This window comes from Uranotaenia lowii, chromosome 2 (genome assembly GCF_029784155.1).
Source record: "Uranotaenia lowii strain MFRU-FL chromosome 2, ASM2978415v1, whole genome shotgun sequence".
NCBI classification, from domain to species: domain Eukaryota; kingdom Metazoa; phylum Arthropoda; class Insecta; order Diptera; family Culicidae; genus Uranotaenia; species Uranotaenia lowii.
Genome location: NC_073692.1, coordinates 373,395,567 through 373,417,045, shown reverse-complemented (window position 1 = coordinate 373,417,045; position 21,479 = coordinate 373,395,567). Strand labels below are relative to the sequence as shown.

The following is a 21,479-nucleotide window of genomic DNA, read 5'->3' as shown; positions in this document are numbered from 1 at the left end:
AAGTGTATAACACTTCGCTGGTTCTTAACACTTAAAAGCTCAAAATCTTTTTCACTCAGAAGATGAAACAAATAGCGAAACGAAAAGGGACTGTAAACTAGGAACATGGAACTGTCGATCTCTAAATTTCATGGGCAGTACCCACGTGCTCTCCAACGAATTGAAGAGCCGCAAATTTGACATCGTAATCCTGCCAAAGGTATGGTGGAAGGGCTCCATGATACGAACGTTCCGAGCTTGGAACAGCTTTTATAGTGATGGGGAAGATGCAAAAACACGTAATCGGGTGGATGCCGATCGACTCACAAATGTGCCGGTTGAGAATCAAGGGCCGCTTCTTCAACATCAGCATCATCAACGTGCAGAGCCCTCACCTCGGAATTACCGGTGACTACAAAGACGTATTCTACCCACAGCTGGAGTGTGAATAAGACCGCTGCCCAAAACATGATATTATGATCGTCATCAGGAATTTTAATGCTCGGGTCGGCCAGGAGAAGGAATTTAGATCGACAGTTGAAGGTTCAGCGCGCACCAGCTGACCAACGAAAACGGCCTAAAAGTAATAGATTTCGCCGCCTCCAAACGAATGGCTGTACAAAGTACCTTTTTCCTGCACTGCCTTCCACACAAGTACACCTGGAGATCACCATACCAAACGCAAGTTTAGATCGACATTTTTTTGATAGACAGCCGGCCCTTCTCGGACATCATCGACGTCAGAACCTGTCGAGGCGTCAACATCGATTCAGACCACTGGTGATGGTGAACATGCACTCAAAACTCTTCGTAGTGACTAACATGCGAAACCGAGCGCACACGACACGATCGACCGTAACGAGCTATAAAAAATCATGGACGAGAACGGCTTTTCCGGGAAGCTGATCAGACTGATCAAGGCGACGATGGATGGAACGCAGTGCTGTGTGCGGATTTCGGGTGCATTGTCGAATTCATTCGAATCGCGCAGGGGGCTTCGACAAGGTGATGGTCTATCCTGCATGATGTCCAACGTGGCGCTAGAAGGTGTTATTCGACGAGCGGTGGGCGAAATGCGGGGCACGATTTTCAGCAGATCCAGTCAACTTATCTGCTTTGCCGATGACATTGATATAGTCGGCAGATCATCTGCGGCGGTGGAAGACATCTACCGCAAACTGAAACGCGAAGCAGGAAGGATTGGGTTGATGATTAATACGTCCAAGACGAAGTACATGCTGGCCTGCGGATCCGAGACCGACCGAACCCGCTTGTCCAGTAATAACAAGGTCACGATCGATGGCGACGAGCTGGAAATAGTCGAAGACTTTGTCTATCTCGGCTCACTGGTGACCGCAGACAATGACACCAGCCGTGAGATCCGGAGGCGAATTATCAGCGGAAGTCGTGCCTACTATGGACTCCACAAGCAACTACGGTCGAGAAGACTTAGCCCTCGCACGAAGTGTAACCTGTATATGACGCTCATTAGACCGGTTGTTCTCTACGGGCACGAGACATGGATATTGCTCGAGGAGTACCTGCGCACACTCGGAGTATTCGAGTGACGAGTGTTAAGAACAATCTTTGGCAGCGTGCAGGAGAACGGAGTATGGAGATAAAGGATAAACCACGAGCTCACTCGAATCGCAACGAGCGAGGTGGTTAGACCAAATGGAGCTCCTTCAGCACGATCGCTATAGATCAATTTTGTTATAACTACGTCTTAGAAAAGTACATGTAGAATCGTCGACAACGAAATCAGTAGAATGATCCGATCGAGTTTTTAGACATAAAATCGTGCTTGAGATTACAGAGGATGCGCTTATTACGAAACAATGACTATGCACGTAGAGGACCAATGCGCTTCGGGGAGTTATGAACATAGATATTGAAGATTAGCATTTATGTAAAAAAAATTGCTAATTGACACACCGAGAATCAGAGAGTTACTAATCATTTTGCATGTTCCCGCATCTCTACTGTTAGGCCTTGTCGAAACTCACGAGAAACTATTTAGTTTATCAATGGGATTGATTAATCTATCCTTTATCATCGATTTCGAGTTAATCGAAAATTTAAAAAAAAACATACATATCTACAAAAAAATCATTTTCTACAAATCCCTAGCAAATTTTCCGACTTTGAACCAACCCTTGCTCCAATACTCACCATCACTGTACGGCGAGGTGGGCGTCGTCGTTATCGACATGTTCCCGTGATGAGTCGCCGTCGTTGTCGTTGTCGTTGCATTGCTCCCCACCAGGACCGGAACCGGCGAGACCGGCGTCGTCGAGCTGATGATCTGGTCCGGATTGCTGGGGGACATCATGAACTGCATCGGCCCATCATACGCGTGCACCTCCCGGCCGTTCCGATTGACGGCGGACATCGGCCGAACCAGCTGTAGATCACTGGCCTGCACCATCCCTGGGGTGGCCCGCTTCTGTCTTATGTAAGCTTCCATCAGTTGACGCTTTATAGAGAGAAAAAAGAAGATGGAAAACACAAATTCAGTCAATGTGATAATTGAAACTGTCGAGTCAATATTGACGCAAACCACAATTAACACTTGAAGGGTTGGATGAGTTTTGCACCATCTTGCCCGATAGAAGGCACAGTTGTGTGGGGGAGTGAGAGTTTGTGGGACTTTGAGTAAACCACATCATCCATCATTAGTTGAACCCCAACCCAGCACCTCCACCTTCATACCTTTGTACATACAAAAAGCTCCGGGAGAGATGATTGTGTCAATATTATCCCTCACCCATCTGAGGATGACTTTTGAAAATTCAATCATACAACAAACTGGCCAAACGAAATAGAGCAGAACATTGATTGGAATTGTTGGTTTAGGTACTAGTCTATTGGACATTTTATCGTTCTAGTCACTGGAGCATGATAATGATGAAGAGAGTTCTGTTGGTGAATTTTCTGACATCTTAGGACAAGCGGATTGAATAGCTTTTCTTAGGAAGTGCTATATTTCTGCTATAACATTGAATTATTATTATAATTTTATTTGAGACACTTTACCATCTGTATGGCATTCGTGTCTTATAACATTGAATAATTTATTTAAAACAAGAAAGAAATGATAAGTTTGAAAAAGAGCCTCAATCCTCATCTAATCAATACCAAAAGGATATTTGCTAATTTTAAGCTGCCATCGTGATTGAGAAAAAAAGCAAAAAAAAACCTTTTGAGTTCAAACCTTAGTTCTATTATATAAGAGCGAGTTCACTGGTGTTGTCAATCAGTCACAAATCAGTCAATTAACGTCTGAAAAAAAGCAATAACGAAAAGGAAAAATGGAATGAACGATTCATTTGTGTTTTGAAATCAGAATCTTACGATAAATTTTCAAGTTTTTGGTTGAAATAGATTCACTGGTGGTTTAGAATTTTCATATGAGACATTCCAAAATTCTAGAGAAATCGCGTTCATTCCTGAAATATTGTACCTCAACTTTTGCTTTATACTTATTTAATCAGTCTGCGAAATTTCAATAATAAACGCCTATTACGTTTCTGAGATATTGCAGTTTGAATGGTGTCCAAAGTCCAACTTACGGAAAAAATACTGTATCTCAGGCAACACATAATTCAGAAAACATAAACTTACGCAGAAATTTAAGTAAAAAATATCATCAGAGTAGAAAGTTCATAATCGAAGTGACAGTACGCGTGTTAGAATTGCGAATGGTTCTATTTTTCGAATTTTCACTGATAATTATTTCTTAAAACTTAATTTTTTTTTCAATTCACTTTCAAGCTTAAAATATTGAAAATCAACAAAAATTTATATTTGGAACGAATATTAAAAAATGAACTATAAATATTATCTAGAAATAACTTTCAAAGATACTGACAACACTGTAGCAAATTTACAAAAGCACAATTATAAAGGCTCTTTTTATTCGTTTAAATTGTAGACAGAGTGACAACTTTGGGTTAAGTAAAGAAAGTATTTTACATATACATTAAAGTTTTTTGTACTTTGAAAAGTGCAGCTGTAAAGGAAAAAAAATATGTTTACACCGACGCCGAGAATGCTGGACATCAGCTGTTAGAAGCTGTTAAAATTTTGAATCCAAATTAAATAAGACAGCCGTAACGGAAGCACGCAGCGAAACAATTTGTAAGTGCAGAAAAGTTAAGTGATTTTAAGACATATTGTGTAAATAAAGTGTGTTAATTTATTTTTTTTTAAATATTTTTTTATCTCAATACAGTTTTTCTGAAGATGGTTAAAATTTCCAGTAGGCCGAAACGTTAAAAAATTGTCATTATTTGACTCGACAATCACCGAAAAATATCAACTTAGAAAGATAACAGAAAAAAAATTATGGAATTTGAAAAGGTTTTGTATCGTTTAGCTAGAACTCTGGCCATACGCTCAATACAGCGTGACATGAAGGAATTGAAATTGACACAACACTCAGTGTTGTATTTTTAAATCCGTTAACAAGAACAAGAACTAACAAGAAGAGCCTCACCACATGTCTTAAACCTGTAGGAAAAAAAAGTCCCAAAAAATACAACGTATCTCTACTCAAATTTAAGACATCAAAGCGTTTGTTTACTTTTAAAACATTCTAATAGAAGAAATTTCACTTTCTTCAATTTTTTCTTTGAATATTTTTGTTCAAATTCTCAATCCACTTTTACATTTCCATATAGCATATATTCCAATCTACTGTACTATTTCTCGAAAAAAAATTTCTCAATTTAGACTTTTTCCACAGTCAGCGAGTTTTGATCTTTCTTCTTTGGTTTTTTTTACAGTTAGCGATGAACTAGCTGTACCTATTTGAATTATGAAACTGGCTTAACTCATTTTAAATAAAAAATCTCAATCTACTCTAACACAAATCAGTATCAAAAAAAAAGGTGTCGTCTTCCCTCAACCAAATTTCCCATCTATCCCATTAAATAAAAAAAAACAGCTTCTACCATTTTTTACGCTTTTTTAACAGGTGTTTTTCTGCTAGAATCTCAATCTGCTAATAGTTACTTGTTTTCGAAACAGAAATCTTATCCAATGGAATACTAATAATTTTTTTAAAGCTAATGATAGAAGAATCTGTCTTGCGCCTCTAGTTTTGGAGATACATATGACGTCGATAAGATTAGATAAGATCCTCTTGAATCAATAAATAATCATAGATACACTGCCGGCCAAAAGTTTGGGATCACCCGCTAAAAAACATGCAAATTTTGATCTTTCATATCTCAGCTGTCTTAGGACATATTGCAAATCTTCTGATCTCATTTGAAAGATAATGAGCAATAGCTATTTCGGAGGTATTTTTCCCAGAAATAATCTTTTAGTTTTGTAACTTAAACTTAACCTAAAGTTAGAACATTTTCAAAAAATCGCACTCAATATTCAAAGCCGATCATCTTGGGATAGGGTGGACCAAATTTCAGTAGTAAGGTGAATCCAAGGCTGGTAGCGGTTTGACAATGAAATAGTAGTGACTTTAGTGACCAAAATTTGAAAAAAAAAGTGACCAAATAGTGACTTTGAGGACCGAAAAAAGTTACCAAATTGTGACTTTGTAGAACGAAAAAAATAACTTTGAAGCATAATGTGACCAAATATGTAGATTTTGAAGCAATTAAAATAGTCAGCCAAAGATTATTCTGTAGTTATCAGATTTACTAAAGATGATTTTTGATCTGCCAAGTGATAAATGTCCATTGGATTACAAATTTATTCCTTTTGTATCATGAAAAACGAATTTAAGTCCACCGTCTTCGGTAATTCTCCGGTTTTTGGCGAAATTTCTCTACGGTATCTTGAACTTGGTCAGCAGCTCATTTTTTTGAAGACTGCTGTTTCCTAACAGCAGAGTTGCTAGCGATTTTTCGTTTTGGAATTCCAAAGTTTTTCCCGGTTTTTCCAGGATTTTTCCCGGTAATAAATCATGATTTTTCCGATATTTTTTATACTCGTTGTTTATTTCAAATCATGGCAAATAAAAAAATTAATATAAAAGGTTTCAAATTTCTAATAATTGTATCCCAAAACTTGTTAAACGATTAGAGATCAAACACTTCGGCGTCTTGTAACACGTAGTCTTTTCGTTTCAAATTTATAGGCTTTCATGATTTTTTTAAAATCAAATCTAAGGAACTGGGCATATATTCCTTGGTTTGCTCCACAATTTCAACAATTTTGCAAAAAAAGACCGGTTAAATTGATCTTGAAACTATGATGTAGTACTTTTCAGCCAATATAAATTTTCTAGAATTTCTATAGAGTTCTAAAAAAAAAAGTATAATTTATATAGAAATATATTAACAATACATCGAAACATACTATAAAATCGCCAAATTTGGTTTTATTTGTGTAGTAAATTCATGTGTTATGCATAAACTTAATAGGAAGTTCATCCCCCCTTTCTATCACCCCATTGAATAAAGGGGTGAGAACTTAATATTCATAGAAATATGTTTAGTACTCAAATACCCTTTTGATGCCAAATTCAGTTTCATTTACTGGATTAATTTTCGAGTTATGCACAAAAATTGTATTTTCCTCCTTATATCTTTCCGCTGAAAGAAACGTGGGGCTTCAATTTATCATAGAAACATTTCTTGAATTCAAATACCCTCACATGTCCAATACGGTTCCATTTGCTCGATCAGCACTCCATTTATACTGAAAATTGTAAGGGGGGCCCCCCTCCTCCCCCTTTTCATCCATCTCTTTGAAGGAGTTGAGGGATACCAAATATATATAGATGAATTTCTCGGACACAAATACCCTTCCATGCCAAATTTGATTCCATTTGCTGTTGTAGTTATCGAGTTATGCAGCAAAAATTGTATGAAATTCCCTTCTCCTTTCTTTTCTCCTCGCTGAAAGAAGGAAGGGTTCTCAAATAATCATTACATCATTTCTCGTTCCTAAATACCCTTCTATTCAAAATTTGGTTCCATTCGCTTAATTAGTTTTTGAGTTATGTAAAAAATTATGAAAGATTCCTTCTCCCCCCTTTACCCTACTGGAAAGAGAGAGGGGTCTCGAATAATCACAGAAATATTTTTCGTATCCAAATACCTTCCCATTTCAAGTTGGGTATTTGCTTGATCGCTTCTCGAGTTATGCAAAAAATTAATCTATTGCTTGAGAGACCACCTCCTCCCGCTTCCTGCTAGAGGAAGGGGTCTCAAATCATAATAGGAACCTTCTCCGGCCTCCAATACCCTAACCTGCCAAGTATCACGACAGACAAACAGAAATTCATTTTTATGTGTATGGATGAAAGAAAGGTGGATAGACAGGCATTAGTGCGCCAATAGGAGAAAACTTGATAGGTGTTGAAATTTAGGCTAGAAGGCACGTTGATGAAAAGCTCTCATGAAGTTAATAAAGTTTAAGGTATTTTAATTGAGAAATGATAAATTCTTCGAGAATTCAAACAGATTAGAACATAAAACTGTATAAAATGTATACCAAATTTTAAAACTTTTCAATCTAAAATAACTTGATTTTTTGATTTTGTGAAAAGTAGATTGTATGCAAGTTAGTTTCGTGCAAGCTTTTGTTCAATTTGTGTCAATTTATTGAAAATTTGAATTATTTTTTCCAATCAGCAGCAGTCTCAATACACCTTGTTTTTTTTCACAACTAGCGAAACTTAAATACGCTTTAAAAGTCTTAAAACTAGAACCGAGGAAGAATTGCCATAATGGGTTAAATTCCTATAAAGAAGAAAAAACTTAAAAGCAGAAGTCTAAAATCGAATGGCTTAAGTTTCAAGCAGCTGCTGATTAACGAGCGAGTACTGTATTTAATTTCGAATTGTGTAAAATACAACGTCAACTTTTTCATAGCTCGTTGGGTTTATAAATTCAAAAAATACTGCTGAAAGCAGGTTTCGGGAATATTTAAAATTGAATGTATAATGATCTGAATTGACAGGTGATGTGTCTGCCTCACGAAAGGAAATCAACTGAAATACTCAGCTGTCAAATGGATAGTTTATATATTTCGAGGTAGAATGATAATACTCAGGGTTGTGGTAGTGAGGCTGTACGAATGATAAGAGACCTGCTCTTCTCATTCGTCAGCTATTTATTATAAATCCATACGTCTGGTTTCACACTCAGAGATGTAAGTCTCCGTCACGATATTAATTTTAATTCAATGGACATAACAACAGGAAGTATCACACAATCTGAAACATTATTAAACAAATTTTAAGATCATTAAACTATCACAAAACTGCTTGAAATTCATTATTTACTTAAGAAATATTTCTTATATCAGAACAATTTCAAGGCCAAAATGGATATACGACACTCAATCATATCACAGTGTAGAACCTCCAATGTCACGATTAATTTGATATTCTTCAAACCACATTTCCTTTGAAAAATGATTATGATTTTCTAACTTCCTACGGAAAGAATCAATCAAGAAAAAAATGTACGCCTTAGATGCCTTTCCCCCCAAAAGCCCTCAGACGATTGATAAAAGAACAACTCAAAAGGACACATAACACAGTAACAGTAGCAACGAACGTCACGCGGCTGGAAGGAAGCGAAACAGAATCTTAAATAATAAATCAAAAGATTTCACTTAAGCCTAGCACTTTCTCCCCGAATGCCTCTGAATTGAATGTAAAGACAGGAGAAAAAAAACTTTGGTGGTGAAAAATTGAGATAGAAAAAAACCCACCACACAGAAGTCATACCTCGAATGGCAAAAAGGCTGCTGGGTAAAGAAAGAAAAAAACTGACATCCGAAATGAAACCGAATTAACGCCTTCCCCCCATTCGCACAGCCACATCCGTCCTTATCGGATAAAACTTGGTGTTATGATGGTGTCGTCGTCCTGGTGCTTTTTGGTTTGTTTTTCAAGTCGGTCTGTCTGGTGGGAAATGGTGGAACCATACACGAGAAGAAAAAAAAAGGACGATCCTCCCTGGTACACATTCACAAACAAGTGCCCTGCAGTGCTGATGAATTGAAGTCATTTTCGAACCGAAAAAAAGGATTACCCAAATGAATTCTATTGAATTGGGAGAGCACTGGAAAAAACAGAGCTCGTAATTCGATTCGAATCTTGGAACCATCACTTGATAACTTTGTTAAAAAGGATTGAAACATAAAACAGTTTTATAATTGGGATTTTTTTTTTTTGCTCAAAACCAAGTAAGCCCCATCACTTTGTATCCAAACTATCGCTTCGTACACCCACAGAAGAGGTTGAAAAAATTCAATGCCGCTCGGCGCTAACTCTATGCCAAAAATACGCTAAAACATGCATTGTACCAAAGATGATTGGAAAAGCACTACTGGCATAAAGACTCGAGCTCCCGTGCAAAATTATGCTTGACTTAAGGGTGATACGGTCAAAATTTGGTCAAAGGAAAACACGTAAAATCGTTTATTTAAAAAATCAAATTAATTTTCTTTTTCAAGTTGTTACCGCTTTTATCCCGTTTATCAAAGTCGGCAACAAATCCTACGGGTAACACAAATATATTTCTAATTTTGTTCGCGTCAAGTCCTTTTTTTTCTTTATCTGTTATGGCTCGTTCTGTAGATGTAAATTTAAATTCAAATGTTTTTGCCCGCTATTGTCCTATTTGGGACCTGCCGTCAACTGACAGTTGAACCAATTGCCTGCCTGTAATAACCGGATATTTAAGTCCTAGGTGGAGAGGAATTCGGGGGAAATGAGAGAGGAAGAGGAATTGGATGGCGAATGGGGTCTTGGAGCAGAAGAAGCCCGAGATGACTTTACTTAATTCGAGACTCGGAAAGCGTTCACTTGTCAGTGCGGAAAACCCTCACCCTTTACCCAAGTAGTTCGGTTTAGTGTGCGAGTGCCAAAATCAGGAAGCTACGGTGGTTAAGTGGTCCGATATACCGGTCACCTGTTTGGCGAGTATTTAAGAGCCAGGTTTTGTGAGGTGCTGTCGTAGCCGTCGCTACATTTGGCTCGACAGTTGAAACCCCATATCTTCCCGCCCGTTCCAGCGCTTCGTCGGATCAAAGTCTCGGTCGCACCCGCTGAACGTCAATTAAGTGGAACTGAACGACACCGCTGGCCCATAGGCCCCACGTGGTGAAACCTTCCCCAAGGGTACAGTGAACACCAACCCTCTATCGGGATCCCTTTTGGCGAACCGGTTGGTGGCGTAACACGATTTCGACGACCCGGAAAATACCGATCCTCTCTAACTGGGACCCGACGAACCTATCTACCGGACCCACCGCCCCGTAGCAGATGATTATCACCTTCCCGGAACCCCAAATACAGGCAGCAAACGGCAAGTTCAATAAACTCCATAATCGTAATTAATTTGTTAATTTTTACACATAGTTTACCGAGTCATATAAATATTTGTCTTGTCTGCCAGAGATTTGTCCACCTTGTTAAATGTCGATTGGTTGTCACCTTTCTCCCTAGGACGGCGTAGCGACCCTGAGAGACCCTGTAAGTATCGTCTGAGCTAGCTGGGAGTATTGGCCAAGGCCTCTACCTACCAAGTTTGATTAGTATAAAATTCAGGAAAAATATTCAGTTAGCCTTTCGCTTTTTCAAATCCGAATTGCCGGGCCTTACGCTTTTTTTTTTTTTTTTAATTCACAGATGATATTTATTTTACGACAAATATTCAGTAAAAACCTTAATTAACTTACGTTCCTCTAAAAGGTTTAAGTATTAGTGAACAAAGATAAGACTTAAGTGTTATCATGCTTAAATTAAATTACATTAAATTAACCGCTCTAAATAAGTTTTGAAAAAATGTTTAACACGAGACTTAAATAAAGGCACATTATTGCTATTTCTGATATCTGTACTAAGACGGTTGTACATATTTGGACCTGTTGTGAGGAGTCTCCTTTCTCCAATTCTAGTTGATGCATTTTCAACAAAGAGCCTATCGACAAACCGGGTGTTATAATTATGCGAAACGTGCTGTACATCGAAGTTATGGTGGATATTCTTGATCTTAACTATCCGGTGCATAATTAATAAAGTTTGTAAGTCTCGCATGCAACTTATTGGCAAAATATTATGTAGTGGCATTTTATACAATTCTAAGGTGGGATAAAGGTAGGGAAGTTTAAATATTGATTTTATACATCTATTCTGCTGGACCTTCAATGTAGTTAAATTTGATACGTTTGTGTGACCCCAGGCACTTATTGCATATGTGTATCTACTGTGTACAAAACTGTGATAAAGCTTCTGTAGAACATGCCTTGGCATGAAATATGAAAACCTGCGGATTATTCCACAAATAGGAGCACAATTTTTAATAACGTTCGATATATGTGGCTTCCAAGATAATCGATTGTCTAAATGTACACCCAAATATTTAAAGCTAGAAACTTCTTCTACTTCGTTTTGCTTATGGATCAGGGGGGAATGCGGTGGTATTTTAGTTTTGATTCCTCGGAAAATTATGAATTTTGTTTTAGCGGTGTTCAATGTTAATAAGTTATTTTGGAGATAGCTATCTACAATATCGAGATCGTTCTTCATTTGATTGATTGTTGTTTCAACATCCTTATTGGAGTACTCTAGAACCGTGTCATCAGCGAAGAGTTTCGGGATACCACACAGAGAAAGCTTTGCCAAGTCATTCACATAAATGAGAAAGAGTAATGGCCCTAGATTGCTACCTTGGGGCACACCAACAGTTAAAGGTAGTTGAGAGCTTAAGGTGTTCTTAATGCGGACAACTTGTTGTCGATTTTGGAGATAGCTTCGCATGAAATCGTTGACTACGCCTCGTATGCCATACGCTTCTAATTTTTTCAGTAACAGATCATGATCGATTGTGTCGAAGGCCTTCGAAAGATCTAGAAACAAGGCAGCCGGTATCTCCTTCTTCCTGTCTAAGTTGTGTGAAACAATGTTCACTAGTTCCAGAACAGCAATCTCTGTAGAGCCACCTTTACGAAATCCATGTTGCTGTTCGTAGAGAAGTCTTTCACCCTCAAGAAATTCCATCAACCTTGATGCAATCAGTTTCTCGAAAACTTTACTAAAGGCGGAAAGCACAGAAATCGGTCGATAGCTATTAAGGGATTTGGGATCTCCAGACTTGAATACCGGGCGAACGACAGCAAGCTTCAGACATTCGGGATAGTTGCCCATCGACACGCTTTCGTTGAAGGACGAGGTAAGAAAAGGGGCTAGTTCCTTATGGTAAGTTTGCAGTGCTGAAATCGGGAAGGAATCCACACCAGGAGCTTTTCCAGGATCCAGTTTGGATATAATCGTCGTGACTTCCTGGACTGTGGTTGGCTGAAGATACATAGAATTTCTAATTCGCTTTATAGTGCCGTTCTCGTTGATATTCCCAGTCGATTGGTGTTGGTTTGCAAGATGTTTTCCAATTGAGGTGAAGAAATCGTTGAAAGCATTAGCCACGACTAATGGATCATCCACAGAATCACCGTTTATATTCAGTACTAGGTCATCATGTTTTAAGTTCTTTCCAATTAATTCATTTATTTGTTTCCAAAGTAATTTCGCGTTGGAGGTACTCATCAGTTGTTCGTAGTATTCTATTTTCGTCTTCCGTTTTAAGCTCTGCAGTTTTTTATTAACATGCTTAAGTTGCTCGGACATATTGTGATCGCTGGGGTTTCTTTTACATTTACTCAGGATCTTGTCTCTGGATTTTGACAGTTGCCATACTTCTAACGTCATCCAGGGGCAAAGTTTTTTCATTTTAACCGTAGCTGTGGAAACTTTGGTGTGTTTTTCAACAAGTTGCTGATAACGTTCAGATATCGTTCGTAGTTTAGCATTGGGATCTAGATTTCGTGAATCGAAATATCTAAGAAATTCAATGAAGTCTCGATTCAGATCCGTCCAATTCGTATGCCGCCGTGATAAACGTTTAGTTTTTGACCCAGATTTTATAGAGGAATATGTTGTGAGAACTGGCCTGTGATCACTAATGTCCCACTCAAAAGTGTAGTTATTGATTGCATTAAGGTCACTTAGACGCACAACGCTGTGATCCAACAGGTTATTGCTGGATGGTCTAGTGATTATGTTGTTTGAAACAGTCAGACCAAAGCAATTCAGGAGACTTTGATACTGCAGAACTGAGACATCGTTAGTTCTATTGATTGGGACATTTAAGTCACCCAAGATACAGATTGGTTTTCTGGGGTCCGCTTCTGAAAGGAGTCGTTCTAATTGGTCAAGAAAATTAGAAAAGTTGTAGTCTGGTGGCCGATAGATACCATAAACTGTAATCGGTTCTCCGTTCAAAATTATCTCAACTCCTATCGAGTGATAGCCTTCATCTAGGATGTTTCGTTTCGTATTGTACTTTACTCCAGGGCATATAGTCTAAGTTACTGGCCCTTAATCCAGAACTGCCGCGGCGATCATCGATGCTGCAAGCAGTTCAAGTAGAAGGAAGAAGAAGAAGTACTTTACTCCATCTCTAAAGTATATCGCTAGTCCACCACCTTGGGTACGTCTGGATGAGAAGATAGCCTGATATACAGGCAAATTGTAGAATGCAACATTTTTTTCCTTGATCCAGGTTTCGCTAATTACAATGAGATCGATGTTTGTCTTTAAACTTTCGAGAAAGACTTTTAATGAGTCAAATTTCTCCAGGTTGTTCATCCCACGAATGTTAACCTGCAGCAACCGCATTTCCCTGTTGGGTTGACTTTGAGAAATAAAATCGGTAGCAACGCAGAAGGTATTTTTACAGTTGTGCGTAAGTCGTTCATCGGTCATAAAAACTTAAGTCCAGGACTCAATACTAAAACAGTAGTATTATTGTGGCATGATTTTCATTATATCAGAATGTGACCGAACAACTACTGGTTTCGAGTTTGCGGTTCTTTTTAAGAGTACATTCCCATCGACACCAGGCCAGATGTATGCAACATTCAGTAGTTTCTGTTTGGATCGTAGATCTTGTAGAAGTCCATAGCTGAAAGGAGTCATTTCACTACGAACTGAGACATTAGATTGACCAACTTGAACTTCAGGAGCATCTATCTTGAGTTCTCTGATATGAAGGCGACCAAACCTACGTTTTTCCTCAAGAACTTTCAATTTAGCAGCGGGGTTTTTAAAAACAACACGAATAGGTGGGTTATTTTTCGATACATTCGATTTGAACCTTTCGCATGCTGCAATGGAATTTGCAGGGATATTGCATCTGAACGAGGATAGGGTCTTTTCCACAACTTTCGGTAATATTTCATCGCGCATCAATGGCACACCAGTTATAATTACGTTGTTAGCGACGGTAGCTTTTTCATGGTTGTTAATCAAAAATTCTAGCGTTTGAAGACGTCCTTCCAGCGATTTAGTTAAGCCGACTGAATCATTGAGAGCTTTTTTCAAGTGAGTATTTTCTTTTTCGAGATCGCGTATTTCATCACCCAAAAGCTGCAGCTTAGTTAACGTTTTGTCTACCATAGCTGACATGGAGTCCTGACTACGAATAAATTGGTCAGTAATTTCATCGAACTTATTACTCATTTTCGATATAAAATTTTGGTTTGATTTTTCCGTCGTCATATTGGCAGCACGGAATTTAAAAAAAAAAAAATTCCAAACTCAGATGCAGATGGCGCTGTGATCGTCAAAAATTCGAACGGCGTCTGACAGGGACTATTTGATGTTGCGATTGGCTTATAGGCAATAGGACTTGTTCTCACCTGATGGCTCGCAGCCAGCTGATAATTCGTCTAGGTTTTGGGATCGTGGGGACCTCTTTTTACTATATGTCGGCCAGATGTCGAGCTATCCCAACCGCATCGGGCTACGGTCATTCAACGTGAGCATTCGGTGCAACGGCAGAAGCAGGGTGTGAAAACGGACGGATCAAATAAAAACAAACGAGCGATGGCGGTTTTTATTTGGCAGCGAATCGGGAGTTACAAAGTCAACAGGCTTTTTATGGATGTAATTTTCAGGTTTTGGCGTGTCGATTGCAACAGCAGCAACAGCAGGGTTTTATAAATGGAGCAAGCAACAACAGCAGCAGCAGGTGAGTGGATTAATTTCGATCGAGTATCAAACGGAGGTTGGTGGCTTTTGGCGAGGTGGGAGAGCTGTGGGCAGTGGGCGGGGTAGCAGGCGCGCTCTATCGACCGTTCTCTAGCCAAAGTAAAAGTAAAGTCACTTTTTACGTACCATTCCAAGCCAACGAAGATATCTCGATGTGCGTAGTCGGTGACGCTGGTGTCAATTTATTTGGTTCTGGGTGAGGCGGTGCAGCTGGGGCAGTTTTTCAGGATTAAAATTAGCCAAAAATCGGAGCGGTTAATCAAGCAGTATTCACAAGAGCAGGGTTGCCAGTGGATTTGAACCCCTGCCATCAGGTTTTGTACAGCCACCTTGTCCATCTTCTTCGCCGCAGAAAGCCAGTTAGCCTTGAACTGCTGCTCGTCCTTAGCAGTTTTTTGGTCTTCTTTAGGTTCCGCTTGACAATAGCCCAGCATTTCTCAATTGGGCGGAGCTCTGGCGTGTTGGGAGGGTTCTTGTCCTTGGGAACCACCTGCACGTTGTTGGCGGCGTACCACTCCATGGCCTTTTTACCGTAATGGCAAGATGCCAAATCCGGCCAAAACAGTACGGAACAACCGTGTTTCTTTAGAATAGGCTGCAGACGTTTATTCAGAGGTTCTGGCAACAATGCCAAGTGCTGTTTGTTTAGCTTCTATCGTCTTAAAAAAATTGCTTTTTTTTAGCGAAATATGAACCGTCCATCTATTATGTGAAGTGAATTCATCGCGCCGTGGGTTGTTAATTACGTGGCCATTGAAGTTTCCAGTTTATTTCCATGCATAGAGTGATTTTTTGATGCATTTTTAAGTTGATCTGATGTAAGAACGATGATGGTTAGAAAAGCTGTTCAAGCGAAGTGAAAAGCTTCAAACATAAAAGCTTTTGGGATTGGTGACGGTCGACGGTAACAACGTCGTAACAACGATGCTGCAATATTTGAAATGTCAGTGATAAAATGTCATATGGTCGAATTGATGACATTGATGGATTTATGGACCGGGCTATACAAATGGGGGCCAACCACATACATCCTTTCCACTCAGCTAAGTATTTTTCTTAAATATTCCTATTGATATTTGAACAAATATGTATTGCATTTATGTACGGTTTCATCTATGGTTGAAAATTACAATAGCCAGACGCGAAATATTTCAAATTCATTCAAACTTTTATGCAAGTCGAGTTTAAAGTAAAAGCTTTTGCTGCCTTCCTTCCAAATAAGTGCACTGAACGGAAATCTATCTTGCATATATTTAGGCGTTTACCTGTTCCCAAAAATCAGTCTATAACATCAAGTTTAAATTATATATAAGCTCTACGATTGCATTTATTTAAACAAAAATATATTAGAAGTCGAAAATTACACGGTAGAAAAAAGTTTCCAATTAACCTGATTTTTTTTAATAACTAACAGTATAAGACAACTTAGGTTCACAAAATAAGATCCCAAATAGATTTTTTCTCTTTTTTTTCTCATGAACATGCATTTTAAGGACTAATTTAAAACCTCTCAAGCAAAGAGAAAAGGATATAGGATGGAAAAAAAAGTTAATTCGTAATTTTTAATTTGCCTGTCAGTGACAATCAACTAAAGTGAGTAAGCTAGAATTTTTATTTTTTCATAGAGTAATAATTTAATAGCGTCTCATACAAGGAATAATCACTGAAAAATATTACAACCATAGAAGAATATAATTTAAATATTAGTTCACACTAGTCAAAAGTGTCCTCTTATCGTATCCTACTACCCACATCTCCAAACCAAAATTGATTTGCTAGGATGCAGAGGTGACCTCGGTCCTAAAGCATAATATGCTTTTCTTTCATCCTTTTCTCTAATTTCACTCTATCAATTGACTACTAGGACGTGGCCGGCGCCGTTATTGACGGTTCGAAGAGAGAACATCAGTTTTGTTTAGTGAGAATGAGCTTCTAACCCCAAGTACCATTCTTTTGACCTCTGAGCAAAATTGATAGTCTCTGTCAATCATGGAGTAGCAACCATTGGCGATGTGGATTTCGTTCTACTGAGCCACACCAGCGATCATGGAATTCTAAATGCAATGATAATTAGAATGAGATTTTAGTAATTAATTCATACCACAGTCTATTTGAAACAAAAAGTAACTTATACTGTTATAGAGAATAAAATTTTGTAAAATTTATGATAAAGCATTTCGGGTTCAATGATTCAAGGTGGATGTGAGTAGTCAATCAAGCTAAGCTAAAAGGCTGCAGACGTTTATTCAAACACTCTTTCACGTAAATTTCTTGGTTGACAGTCCCGGAAGCTATGAAAATGCTGCTTTTCAAGCCACAGGTACAGAAGGCTTGAAACCAGATATTTCTTCGCAAACTTTGACAGTTTCATGTGCTTGAAAATATCTGCTACCTTTCCCCTTCCTTTTGCCGTATAAAACTCCTGTCCCGGAAGCTGCTTGAAGTCGGCTTTGACGTAGGTTTCGTCGTCCATTACCACGCAGTCAAACTTCGTCAGCGTCGTCGTGTTCAGCTTCCGGGATCACGCTTTGGCCGTCGTAATTTGTTTATTATCGCGATTTGGAGTCACTACCTTCTTGTAAGTCGATAGTCCGGCTCGTTTTTTGGCTCGATGCACGGTTGTAGACGATACACCCAGCTTATTTGCGGCATCTCGGAGAGAGAGGTTAGGGTTTCGCTTGAAATCATCGGCAACTCTCTTTGTCGTCTCAGCGGCTTCCGGTTTTCAATTTCCCCCCGATCCAGACTTCCTGGCTGTCGACAAACGTTCCTCAAACACTTCAATTACATTTGTAACGGTTATTTGGCCACTTTTACCGATTTTGCCAGCTTCGCGTGCGAGTAGCTCGGATTTTCGCGAAGCGCGAGCAAAATTTTGATACGCTGTTCTTCTTCCTTGGACGGCATTTTGACAACTGAAGAGTGAATTCCAAAATCAAAATAGGAGCAACATTCTACACACACACACACTTTCAAAATGAGGGGTGTTCAGGTTTTTCAAATGCAAAATTAAGAGATATACGTCAAGTTGATATTGACCAAATCTTGACCGTATCACCCTTTAAATACGAGTCCCTCTTCTTGTCGTAATAAAATCATGCAATGCATTTAAATACGATAAAGAATATGCATGAGCCGCACATTGTATTTAGGTGCAGATATACGAAAATGAGTTTAAATAACATTCTATTCGATATAATCTGTAAAATAAAATACGACTTCTGGTTGTCTGGGACCCTGTGGAACACCCGCTCTTAGGGAAGTAGATAGTAACCCAGTTTCGGTTTCGTACGCCAGGGCTCGATTTTAGAAGAAGCTTCCTATTATCCTGCAGAGAGTATTTGGAACACGCATCCTGTGAAGCGCTTTGGCAATAGCTTCCCAGCTGGCGTTGTTGAAGGCATTCTTAACGTCGATCGTCACAGCGGCGCAGTGAGGAGCGCCTGTCCGCTTCTTTTTTAAGCGCGCTTCGCGTACTCTGTCACCATTTGGATGACGTCTACACGGCTTCAATACGTCACGGAGGATCCGGTGGTGAGTGATTAGCAGTATTGGTCCTGAAGTTACACTCAAAAAACTGCACAAGGATTCTTCCAGGAACACAGGTTCGTTTTACTGCACGGGTGCGAAACTTGGTCCACATTTGCGGTATCGACGCGAAACTTCAAGTATTTGTAAACCGCTGCCTGCAGAGTATCATCCGCGCTTGGTGGCCTGGCAACTGGATCTCGAATGAGGAACAACATCGCCGGTGTCTTCAAAGGGCGCTATAAATCGAGATTCGGAACGTAAGTGGAGATGGATTGGGCACACGCAGCGAAAACATGAGAACGAGATTTGCAGAGGGGCGCTAGAATGGACTCCAGAAGGACATCGAAGAAGAGGCAGACCCAGAAACTCGTGGCGGCTAAGCCTAGCTACCAAAATCCGAACTGTCGACGAGAATCTTGACTGGGACCAGATTAAGGCGCTGGCTCCGGATCATCAACAGTGGAGGTCTTTTACCACGGCCCTATGTACCGGAGGATCGGCGCGGGTACATTAAATAAGTAAATATGTTGAATATTTTGGGATCAATCTGATAGTCTAGATTCCAAAAAATGTTACTATGGTTTGGATGATTCGATTTGATTGTATATAAAAAAAATCAAAATGGTTGAAGTATTTATAAATTGTCACCCTATTAGGAAAACGTTTCAAACAAAATTCTACCAGTTTTGATTCAAAATTTCAGAGTTTTTCTCGTTTTTCCTGCATACATATTCATTACCAATTTTTCTCTCGGTTCGCTCGGCGTACTGAACTATTATAACATATTGAATAAATGAACAAATTGTCTAAGTCTAATATTTACAAAGGGAAAACAAAAAGAAACAGAAGCAATCATTTGTACATCAAGAGGTCAATTCATGATGGGGGCATCCACAATTGAATCGAGCTGCTACCTCAACGTACCGAAATCTGATTGCTTCCTATTATTCCAATAACTTCCTTTTCCCCATGTTTTTTTTTCTACTTTCGGGAGCTGGTCCGGAAACCGATTTGGCTCACGCATCGGAATTTTCTGCCCAGAAGTGATGTGGATGGGGACGAAAAAGCAAAAAGTTGACCATCCACCGAGCCAAGCCATGGTCAATCTCGAACCGGCACAGAGTGGTTTATTGTTTTCCCTTTTTCACCCTCACTGTTTTCCTTTGTAGGCTCCTCGAACTTCCGCTTTTCCAAAGCCTACAACAGAAAGCTACGAAAGTCCTCAACACAAAGTTGGAAATAGGCCGGCATAAAAACAAGTAACAAAAAAAAATCAATACCACAATACCACCACCGACATTTGATGGCAGAGGACATCCGCTAAGTTTTCATTGGGATCGGGGTTTGTGGATTGTTTTCCCTTTTTTTTCTTGTTTAAGTTCATCACCCAGCTAGTAGAGCGGATTGGCTTTGGAATTCCGGAAAACATTCCTCGGTCGGTAAGCTCGGCCTATCGAGGATTTCATTAGCCACTGTATCAATTGCAGGTTTTATTTGGCTGCCAACCAAGATCAGATGCGATTATAATCAACAACAAAACCGCGTTATTTGAAGAGTTAAGCACTGGCTTATCTTTTATTGATGGAAAGATTGAAGTGATGAAAAGTTAGTTACCAGTCACAGTTCTAAAAGGTGTTTTTAACTTCATTACTTCAAATAATTTTGTGGGTAAAACTAACTTTCCTTATAAAGAAGCTTATGCTAAGTTGTCAAGTTTTGATTACAAATTTAGGCTTGCGAGTTAATATTATGGAAAGCTGTCATCTTACATTATCATTTGATGCATTTTTTTTTATTTCCTCAGAATCGCCAATATTGAATTTAAGCCGTTGCACAGAGGGAAATCGCTGGCCATCAGCCAGTAATTGTTATTAAATTAACCCAGGGTTGCCATCCGTCCTCCATAAGCGAAACATAACCTGCTTTTTTCGAAAATGTCCCGCCGTCCCACGGAACATGTTTGATTATCACATATCAATAAACCCTATGAGATTTAATTGTTTATGAAATATTAATTCTTGAAGAATGCATCTCATCTCTACATAGATTATCAGGGCTTATCAGGAGATTCTACTTGATTTGAATTGAAAATACATTTTTGAAGTTTTTTTTGCTAAGCTTCATTCTAATATATGACACGATATGTAGCTCATAAGTTGTTTTTTCCCATTTTCAAACCTACTGAAAGTTATCAAATCAGTTTCAAAACCCTTTTTTATTTAAATATCGTTTATGCAATTCAGTGTTAAAAAGTGAACATTTCGACACTAATAACAGAATTGAAAAGTGATACTTTTAAGCACTGAATTCACATGTTGTTATTTGTTGGCATGCGCTTCTAGTTGGTTAATGAATCAATTTTCAAGAGAATTTTTCGAATTTGCATAAAATTGTGTATACAACTCGTTGCAAAAATCGATTTATAAGCACTCGACGTTATTATCCAACAAGGCAAGATTCGTTGGATAAATTTTTTTTCGTACTGAAAAAACATGGCAAAAAACTATTTTAGCAGCAAGGCAAAGTTTATAGCTTTCATTAAACTTAAAAATATTGCCAAAAGGATTCCTTTTTGGTAATGCTAGTGAAAGATTGCTAAAATAATGACCAGATGACTCTACATCGCTCTTGAATTGAATCATTTGATAGGTATGTAAACTAAGGGTTTTTTTACGCAGTATGAAATTAGCCGATAATGTATAGGACTTGGAATATTTTAGCTTAAAAAACTATTGATTCGCGCGCGAGAGCCGAAGAGAAGAATCGTACACATAACACATAACGTGTAAAAAGAATCCATGTTGAAAAACTGAACAAAATCAAACGGCGTTAAAAAAAATCTTAGTGTTTATGAGTTTTTATAATATTAAAATGGTCTTAATTTTAACTCAATAACCGGATTCATTCACATTGTTAGCAAAATTTACCAATA

The 21,479-nt window shown here is 38.7% G+C and overlaps 1 protein-coding gene across 2 annotated transcripts in view; it reads right to left on the bottom strand.

Annotated features, from left to right (window-relative positions):
• Positions 1 to 21,479, bottom strand: part of LOC129744739 (protein king tubby 1) — a 165,222-nt gene that overhangs the window by 43,325 nt on the left and 100,418 nt on the right. For both annotated transcript variants that reach the window (XM_055737425.1, XM_055737426.1), the window contains exon 2: positions 2,152 to 2,455. In XM_055737425.1, the coding sequence (XP_055593400.1) occupies positions 2,152 to 2,455 (304 nt within the window). The remainder of the gene's footprint in view (positions 1 to 2,151; positions 2,456 to 21,479) is intronic.